The sequence below is a fragment of the Hakea prostrata genome, chromosome 1 (assembly GCF_041222555.1).
Source record: "Hakea prostrata isolate BN-2017 chromosome 1, UWA_Hpros_2, whole genome shotgun sequence".
Classification (NCBI taxonomy): Eukaryota; Viridiplantae; Streptophyta; class Magnoliopsida; order Proteales; family Proteaceae; genus Hakea; species Hakea prostrata.
The window spans coordinates 69,013,276-69,023,733 of NC_142600.1; the positions used below are offsets into that span (position 1 = coordinate 69,013,276).

At 38.3% G+C, this 10,458-nt stretch overlaps 1 protein-coding gene across 1 annotated transcript; it reads left to right on the forward strand.

The window, feature by feature from the left end:
• Nucleotides 1–258: 258 nt before the first annotated feature.
• LOC149029616 (flavonoid 3'-monooxygenase-like) lies at nt 259–2,329 on the forward strand. Its single transcript, XM_089151127.1, has 2 exons — nt 259–1,425; nt 1,531–2,329. The coding sequence occupies exons 1-2, from the start codon at nt 700–702 to the stop codon at nt 2,155–2,157; spliced, it is 1,353 nt and encodes a 450-aa protein (XP_089007253.1). The 5' UTR covers nt 259–699; the 3' UTR covers nt 2,158–2,329.
• Nucleotides 2,330–10,458: the final 8,129 nt, after the last annotated feature.

Here is a 10,458-nt window from a genome sequence, read left to right on the forward strand (position 1 = left end):
CAAGATGCTTTTTCTATAGAAAATAAGATTTAAACATTATTGAATTGACCTTGAGAATCTTTTATTGGGATTGGGGAAACCCATGTATACTTTATGTAAACGCCATTTTGTCACCGTACTAAAAAGGGAAGAAAAAAAAAAAAAAAAAAAAAAAAAGAAATCATTTGGTATCAACCTCTTGCATTAGTTTTTTAGGGTACTCGTAGCTATATATTTGAGGGTGGGGGTTACTTACACATATCATCTGAGAGTTGAATACACACATTTTCACTAAGAGTTGTTTGTCATAGCTAAATGAATCCCTTCAATGCTAATCTCTTGCATCATCGTCTAGTTCAAGCTTGTTAGCTCTTAGCTTATTAGCTAATCATTGCTTCCATTTTTTCGTGGCATCAATTTCTGCCATGTCTCCGATTTCGAAGCTTTGTGATGCTGGTTATGTTTTGCTCTACAAGCATTGGACAATTGATTACCTGTCAAACGTTGCATGGGTTACCAGCACTATAGTGGTCTTCCTAGTGTTCACCACCGCCATAACAGTGGGATCGTTGTGGTGGTGGTGGGTGGTGTTGGTCAAGCAGCAAGAGACCACCACTACCTCCAGGTCCACGAGGCCTACCTATTATAGGCAACCTTCCTTTCATCGGAACGGAGCTCCATCGCAATTTTGCCAAGTTTGCTGAGATCTATGGTCCAATCATGAAACTCCAGTTAGGTGGCAAGCTCTGCATTGTTCTCACATCCCCGTCTTTGGCAAAGGAGGTCTTCAAAGATCATGACACCATATTTGCCAACCATGACGTGGTAGCGGTGGCATCTATCGCCACTTATGGTTGCATTGACATTGCATTTTCACCCTACGGTGACCACTGGCGGATGCTACGGAAGTTATGTGTTTCGGAGTTACTAAATCAAAGAAGGCTCGGAGCTTTGTATGGTCTCCGACGGAAAGAAATTCACCACATGGTGAGCCAACTCTATTTGGAGGCTGGCTCTCCAATCGACATTGGAGAGCGAATATTCCTCACCACATTTAACGTCATAACAAGCATGTTATGGGGTGATACACTTACAGGAGAGGAAGGGCGGCACACCACTGTTGAGGTTCGGCGAGCAATGCACAAAATTGTGACACTTCTCGGGGAACACAATATCTCGGATTTATTCCCGGCACTGGCGTGGCTTGATATCCAAGGCATTGGTCGAAGGATGAAGAAGGAGATTTCTTGGCTCGACCAGATATTGGATTCTGTCGTGAACGAGAGGATAAAAACAAATCAAGAAAAAAAGAGAGGTAGTAATGAAGATGACAAACAAGCGAATGATCTCCTCCAGGCTTTACTGCAACAGCTCAGTGTCAACCTCCAGTCCAAGGAAGGATCTACTCCTGGCCTTACCATCTCCCACATCAAGGCCTTGTTCTTTGTATGGTACCTTCCTTTCCTCTTGGGTCTTTTCGATGCTCTTGGTTTTTCTAAAAATTTTATGTGTTGTTCTCCTTCATGTGCCTAATTCAATGAATTTATATAGGACGTAATGGTGGCTGGGACTGAATCAGTATCCGGTACAGTGGAGTGGGCGATGGCTGAGCTATTGAAACACCCACATATAATGAAGAAAGCTAAAGAAGAGCTTGAAGAGGTAGTGGGGTTGAACAACATGGTGGAAGAATCTCATTTGCCCAAGTTGCTCTACCTAAATGGAGTGGTAAAGGAAGTTCTGCGACTGCACATACCAGGTCCTTTCTTGGTTCCTCGATGCCCAAGTGAATCTTGCACTATAGGCGGTTTTGCGGTTCCAAAGGGCTCCAAAGTGATGGTAAATGCATGGGCTATTCATAGGGATCCGCTAGTTTGGGAGAATCCCTTGGAGTTTCAGCCTGAGAGGTTCTTGAGATCTGGTGATGATTTCAGTGGCAAAGATTTTCAATATATTCCATTTGGCTCAGGAAGAAGGATTTGTGTAGGAATCCCAATAGTTGAAAGAATGTTACCATACCTGTTGGCAACAATTTTGCATTCATTCCAATGGAAACTGCCAAATGGAGCAGTGGAAGAACTTGATATGTCAGATAAGTTTGGTTTGCAATTAAAGAAGGCAACACCTCTTGTGGCAATTCCATCACCTAGGTTATCTGATCTCACACTCTACAACTGACATCCTAGTTTGCATATGACCTATAAATGCGTCTTGTTCTCCTAACTCAAAGGTAGGACTTATTGTCAATGTTGTAGCATTGAGATGATAGATGCAACAAGAAGTTACCTTATTGACCATCATTTACAATTTATTTATTTTTAGTTAACATTGCTAGAGCTTCTTTGTTTTATGAAAAGATTTGCCAGAAACACAAGTATATGCTTTTCATAAAATAGTATCACATTTTCCATATAAATAGTTTTATGCATGATTTTAAAATTAATTTTTTTTAGGTTTTAATTGACCTTCAAATATTTAATGTTACTTGGTGAAAATTTCCCCCATGTGCTAGGAGTTGAAAATCGAGGTGAATCAATAGTTGGATGATTGATCTCTTAGGTCAATGTCACGTTAGAAACCTCCCATTGGAGAATTCAACTTAATGTTTTGTTTTTATTAAAAAAATTCTAATTTTTTTTTTGGGAGATCACAAAGGAAACAAATTTCATTACTAACATTCAGATAGTACTTATTTTTCAGATATTGGAAAAAGAAGACACTTTGACCCTAAAAAAAATCTTAGACTTATTTTTAGATATTACTGGTCAAGAGATTAATTTTGTCAATATATGAAGTCTTTTTTAGTAGAAATGTCTTATAACAGCACAAACAATCTCTCCTTTCTACTCTCGGCATCAAAGAGATGAACAAAGAAGCAATCTACTTAGGAACAAATCTCTTTTTGGGAAGAGCAAAATCCAAGTCCTTACGATTCATCCTTCACAAAATATGGAAAAAAAGGGCTTTTTGGAAAGTAACAAATCTGTCATATGCCGACAAGGGAGTCCTAATTCAATCAAATCTCCACTCACAACCCCTCTACCATATGCAAATTTTCAAATTTTTTATTACTTTTTGCAGGAAAATCGACTCTTTGTGTCAAAAATTTTGGCTTGGACATCTTGATCAGCAAAAACAACTCACACTCATATCATGAACCAATGTTGTCTCCCCAAAGAACACGGACGCCTGGGATTCAAAAGAATGGAAGATGTTAATACTGGAATTCTACTGAAACAAGGGTGGAGAATTCTTACCAATCAAGAAGCAATGTGGGTCCAAACTCTCAAGGCTAAATACTTTCCGAATAAATATTTATTTGATCCGAAAGTATAGTCAAAAAAGGATTCATGGACTTGGAATAGCATCTACAACATTCTACCCCTCCTAAAGAAAATGGTGGCAAAAAAATTGGTAATGGAAGAGAAGCATCCTTTTGGTTTGACCCATGGATTCAACCGCACAACAATCAACAAATATTCACAACAATCCAAGAGCCACACACCTACAATGATTGGACGAGAAATGCTACGATTGCACAAGTCAAGAATTCAAATCGACTAAGGGAGTATCCTCTTCCCCACATCCAATCTTACCTCATTTTTCTTATGTCTCTCCATCTTACTTTGAGAAATGACTCCTGGCTTTTTCTCCTCTCTTGCAATGGAAATTTCTCTGCTAAATTGGCAGTAAAGGAGCTGACAAAACAAAGAATTCCTAACCAAAATGACCCACTATGCCCCTGCTGGATATTCTTTTGGAAGTTGCCCCTACACCCTAAATTTAAAAGCTTCTTTTGGCGGGTATTACAAGAAGGACTTCCAACCAGGTCAATCCTTTTACAATGGACCTCATCTTAACCAAAATGTGTTCTCTGTAAAAAGGATGTCGAAACACGTTGGCACCTTTTCATCTCCTATGATTGGACCAAACGAATTTGGGCTGTTAGTCCTTGGTCTACGTTTGGATGAATTCACACAACAACCCTTTTTACAATTATACACCACTTTCCTTGATAAAGGTTCCAAAAAGTGGTTATTCTCTTTGTTTATAATCACTTGCTACTTTGTATAGCAGGAAAGGAATCAAAAAATCTTTAACAATCAACCTCTCAACCCACAAAAAATCATTCAAAACATCTCTTCTTGGAGTGAAACCCTTCAATTGCCTTTAAGAACCCCTGAAATACCCTTAGATAATGTTGGCACATTAGATGTAATGCCCACACTCACTTGTTTTTGTCATAATATGTTCCTTACCCCGCAATTGTGCATCGCTAATGAATTTCAATTGCCTCTTTTACTATGTGCAAGGGCACTTAACCCACAACTAAACTTTGTTGGATGGAACGTAGGTATTTTGTGGGAAGGATAGCTTACATATGTTAGCATAGGAAGTATAGACAGATGTGACATTCTTGAAGTTACAATCATTGGTTTTCATGCAGGAGTCGATCGAGCCCACTTCTCATTTGTAAAGCTTGCAAACATTTGGTGCAACTTACAACAAATAGCGGATCTTTTTCAAACACCTACAAAGTACAAGCAATGGCCGATTGCTTATGTCCCTATTTGGGCACATTTAACTTCTTGTACAAACAATATAAATATTAGTACCTTCCAGAACCCCACCCTTGAACTATGGTTTACTACTTAAGCCTAAAGGTCATCAATAGCCCTAAAAAACACTTGGACTACTATAGATGTAACTAAGCTATGTAACTATCCTTCTGAGTAATTTATTATCTTTATTTCTATGAAGAAAAAAAAATTCAGATAGTACATCCAGGGACTAACTATATTACCAACTGGGGGATTCTATTAGTTTACTGCAGTGGTTATCGGGTAGAGATATATTTACATCAAAAGTTTTTGAAGGGATTATAGAGACTCAGATAAGTATATAAGTAATGGTGATAAGAAGTAAGGCCGAGGATCTTTTGAGGGTCTTCCCAGCATGTTTGTGTTGGGTCCGCCCATGGCCCATGGCCCATGACCCATGACCCATGTGGGACCCAACATACTTTAAGTGAAGCAATCTATTGCCGCCTCACCAAATTTGCCGCACAACTGAATACGAGAGAGAGAAGAACAGTAGCCGCATAACAGGAGAGAGAGAAAAATCGAGAAACAGAGTAAGAGAGAGCTGAAGCGGGAGAAGAAAAGGAAGAAGGGTATTTTTCTGGTTTCTCCGGCGAATCCGACGGTGATACGTTGTCGGAATGAAGTGAGATTTGAAGAGAATGGTCGTGGCACCTAGCTCTTCATATCCAACGGTCAAAATATCATTCTACCACAGTTCTCGGAAAACCTCTCTAGTGACTTTTCTCCATTCTCTTTGATTTCCATTTCTTTGATGATGTGGTTGTGATTCGTGTTCCTCTAATGTTATCTAGAGATGGGATGTTGATTTTAAACCCATTGCTATTATCATTTGGTGATAGTGGAAGTTTGGGTGAACTCCGATAACGGTCCCGTGGTTTTTTCCCTTGCAGGTTTTTCCACGTTAAAAATTCTTGTGTATCTATTGTGGTTTGTGTGTTGAATGTTTGATCCACTACAACTGTGTTTGTTTATTTAATTTACACTAGCATATTGTTTAGCCCCATCAGTTTGCAATAGCCCGCAATTGATTCATATATGCTGCAAAGTGAGGTGCTGAAGTTTCGCTTTCTACAATCTTTCTCTAATACTTTCCAAAACTGCTTCCACCTTTGTATCAAAAGTGTAGGAATCCTTCGTGCTATATACAAGTGTACCATCTTGGATAAAAAAAAAAAAATAATAATAATAAAAAAAAAAAAAAAACTCCTCCATGGCCACTTCTTATCCCAGGCGTCTGAGCACCTCTACCAATTAAAGCTTGTATCAGAAAATTTAGAAAAGTCTACTTGATGCTGTAATAGTGCATTACCTGTGAATGATGTTTGTGATTCAGATGGATTGGGGATTAAATTAATCTCTGGTGGATTTAATGATAAAGCAGTAGTCCAGAACTATATTGAATTGAGGATTTCTGTTGGATTACAGTTCTTGCTTGTAAAATGGGTTTGATTTCTAAATTTCCAGATGTAATAAAATAAAAGGGCCAGCACGCACAAAACCAATTCATGGAATTAATTTTCCAGTTGAGATTGTTCCCCCAATTAATGCAAACATCTTGGAAGGGAAGGAGCTGAAATAGTTTCTAGGTGGATGCCTAGAGGTCCTGCAGCTAGATATGTTTTGAAACTTCACACCCAAAGAAAACATGCCATAGTGTTTCCTCAGCTTTGCTATGCATATTACAAGTGGTTGGGATTAATTGGTTCCATTTACCAATGGTTGCTTTAACTTGAAGTCCATTTAAAAGCGTTCTCCAAAAGAAGATCTTATATCTTCAGTGCAATGAAATTTTTTTATGAAATTAAAGAAATGCCTGTAAGAATATTTTTATTCAAGATCGCATAGATCGACTAAAAACACCTTAGTATGATAATGACACAAGATGATGATGAACATACCTCTCTATGATTCATTGGAGACGAAGCGCAGCGGAATATCTTCTTTATGCCTCCCACTAGGAACGAACTTGAGGTGGAAGTTGATTCTATGATCAACTTGATGCTGGATCTTCTCCTCTAAACTCCTCCCTGTTTACTGGCTTAATGGTATATCCTTTCTGACTAAGCAGATGTGATTATGATTAGGGTTAGAGGAGGGACCTAGCATCCTTTATATAAGAAAATCCGTTAGATCGTCCATCAAGATCTAACGGTCCTTATTAGCCCACACTAGTCAGTCCATATAAGAGTTTTAGTAACCGTATATTACTCATATCAGACCAATAAGAAACCAAATCAAAGTGTAACACAATCGATAAAGCCCATCTTATGTGGAATATTTAATTAATATTCTAACAATGCCACCATTTTAGAAACAAAGTGATGAGGTAAAATAGAGAGCAAGAGTTGTTTGTCCCAAGAATTTCCAATACTAGCTTGGGACACCCAAGTAATTCGATTTAGCTTATCGATGCTATTAGGGATGCTTCTGGCATGGCATTAACCGAAGGGATTCAAGGGTCAAACCAGAATGCAGTGCTTCTGCCGTTGCCAAGATGTTTAGAAACAAAGGGTCTTAGCCTAAGTCGAGAATTTTTTTGTTTAATACCTTAGGTTGAAAGGAGAGGTATGTGGGAAATATTACCTTTGAGTACTTTAGCCCACACACTCAGATTTGGTGATTAGATGCCAGCCTTGCTTAAGAAGTAGGGCTTGATTGTGAGTGTTCGAAGGTCGAAATCCTAGGCCTCCTTCTAAAGAATGCCTAAACAGCCAAGATTTCCTTATGGCAGGAAATTTTTTGGTGCTGTTAGTGCATCCATTCCAAAATTTGTACATGATAATTTCTAGTTTATTGCAAATTGACACTGTAGTATCAAAGCATCCCATGTAAAAATTAGATAGGGATGAAAGAACTGATTTAATTAGAACGAGTTTACCAGCATAAGAGAGCATATTTGACTTCCATATGCTAAGTTTGGATGCCATCTTATTCACAAGGAATTGTCAGTCCTTTGATCATGATCGAAAATTGAACAAATAGGTCCCCAAATATTTGTTTGAAACCTGCATTTCAGGAAGTCCAATAATCTGAGTCAAGGAAGCACACATTGAAGAAGTGACATTAGAACTGAAAGAGATTTCGCTCTTTGAAAAATTTTATGTTTTGTCCTGATAATTTCGAGAATAGCTAAAGTGCCTCTTTGATTGAGGAAAGATCATTTTTAGAAGCATGAAAAAATAAGAATACATCTTCAGAGAAGAATAGATGAGTAATTTCATGTGCATGCTTACCTATTTTGATTCCATGAGACCAGTTCATTCCCTAAAAGAAGACAAAATTCTAGATATCTATCACTTATGCTGATCATATGACAAAACTATTCTCAAGGTAGGAAGAGTTTATCTCCTCAAGGCCAAGGGTTAAATCCTATATCTATATAATAGTTTTATAGATAGAGGGCTATGTAATTACTCAATATCTATTGTGTTTTCAAAATTTTCATATTGTATCTCCATTTTCTTTTTATCCAACTACATCCCATCCAATTCCCAAGAACATGTTCCTTAGTTTTTCCCCCTTTTAACCAATCCTCAACATGCAGCCTATTTCCTCACAACATCGATCTCCAACCTTTTTTTATTGGTCAAATAAACGTACATCTAACAAAATCCTATTACACAATCCAATAAGATTTGTGTATCTAGCTAGCCAAAGAATTCACTCAGTTGGCAATAAACAATACCTCTTAATGAAGAGGTCAAGGTTTGATTTTTCATAGTAGTATACATAGTAGTCCCCCATCCCCATATATATAGGAGTAATATAATAGTCTCTAAGTGGGTAAAGGATCTAAACTCATATAAAATTGCTAGTTTAAAGAAAAGATTTGTGGATCTACGGCTTTACTTGTGTTCATTAATGCTATGCGACCATCTTGACTGAGTGCTGTCTCTTTTTTATTTAGATCATCGAGTCCTTACATTGAGCAAGTATACATTCACATAAAAAGCTTTTGCCTATAAGAGCCACTACTCTCAAGAAAGTTCACTTTGTCAACGCTCAGAGGTAGGTCCCTCTCTTGAATGTAAGATAGATTAACGAGCATGAGAGTCCTGCTGTGCTGTGGAAGGTAGAATAACCAAATTATGAAAAACAAGGTCTGATTCAAGTGAAAACCAATTGGCAAATAAAAGGAAACCGAAGTGGCAAAGTGAGAGCTCATAGAGTAGGAATGTGAGGGAGCTCTGGATAGAGTGTTTGGGGTGGGGGGGAGGGGGGAGGGGGGTGGACCTGGTTTAGGGGAATCATTATGGGCCAAATTCGGACGGAAGTGAGAGAATAAGATTTAAACGTTATTGAATTGACTTTCGTCTCTTATCGGGATTTGAGAACCTCCCGTTTACTTTAAGTAAACGTCACTTTGTGTCAATCACTCGTAATGTTGCCAAGCTCAACCTGCTCAATTCTCAGCTTATCAATTGATTGCTGCTTCCATTTTTCTGTAGCATCAGTTTCTTCCACGTCTCCAATTTCCAAGGTTTATGATGTTGGTTGCCATTTTCTCTAAAAGAGCTCAATAGTTCATTATTTGTCAATGCTGCATGGGTTACAAGCATTGTATTGACTTCCTAGTGTTGACCACCCCCATAATAGTGGGATGGTGGGTGTGGGCGTGGTCGTCAAGGAGCAAGAGACCACCACTGCCTCCAAGCTCACAAGGCTTGTTGTGAAGGTCTTAGTCCATAATTTCACATATTAGTTGGTTGGTTATTTGTCTCATTGTTTCACCCAGTTCGTTACATGGTTACTATTTGGGTCAATACTATTCTTGAACTGGCGCCATTGATTATGTGTTGGACCGGAGTATTTAAGTTCTTTTTGCTGGATTTTACAATGTGTGTTAGGGTTGCCTCCTTTGCGTGTTTAGGTCTTTCTTCTCTCTCCCTTTGCTTTGTGGTGTGATGTTTCATGATCTGTAATCCTTAGGGTTTTTAGTTCTCTTGTATACATCTATGATGTATGCTTGTTGTTGTACATTTTGATGTCACGGTTCCAGGATTCCATATTGTAAGAGCAAGGAGAGGAATTGTTGTGAAGTCCGGTGCATGATCAATTTGATCATAAACTGGTGTATTGACAGAGTTTAACTCGTCAAGTGGTCCTGGTGGTGCTAGATGGAGGTCACAGCACCAGTTACTAATAAATTTTAACACTTGCATGGGCTGTGGTGGTTCGTTCCTAAATTTCATTTCATTTTGAACATGCCATATACTAAAACAAGTGATATATATGATAGCAAACATCCATCTTAGCACAGGTTTGTCAATGTGTGAATTATAAAATAAATCCAAACAGAAGTCACTAATATTAATGAAGGGTAGCCTTTTCTGTTCTCAAGCCTAACGGTCCTGCTACACAGACCCGCCTTGTCCATTCACAATTGAAGAAGAGGTGCCAGCTCGATTCACTACTTGTACCAGAAAGCCCACATCCAAATTTGTGCTCCATTTAGTGAGAATCTCATTAACTGGAATTCCTGCATTTAGGAGACGCCAAAAAAAGAGTTTAAATTTAGGATGAATATTTAGTTTCCAAAAAAATAACCACCAGCATTTATCAGGGAAGAATGACCCTCTATTAGCAATTATAATATGCTGATAAGCCAACTTAGTAGTCAGTTTTGGGGCATCAGAGAAATTCAATTTCCAAGTATCCATATTCAAGGAAAGATGTAAGTTATGAATAGCTGAAGAAACAGTTACCCCTATCGGAGCAAAATGTATATTAAACTCCCCAACCAAATTCTCGAGTGGTTCCTTGATCCAGGGATCAAACCAGAAAGAAGTCTCATTCCCAATTCCCACTTCCCTAAAGACAAATTGAGGGTGTTATTGTAGCAGCCAAACTAGGCTTAAAACCTTTTCTTTTAACA

Coding starts and splice junctions, on each gene's coding strand:
- LOC149029616 (XM_089151127.1), top strand. CDS start 700: ATGAAACTCCAGTTAGGTGGCAAGCTCTGCATTGTTCTCACATCCCCG. Junction 1,426..1,530: donor ACATCAAGGCCTTGTTCTTT/GTATGGTACCTT, acceptor GAATTTATATAG/GACGTAATGGTGGCTGGGAC.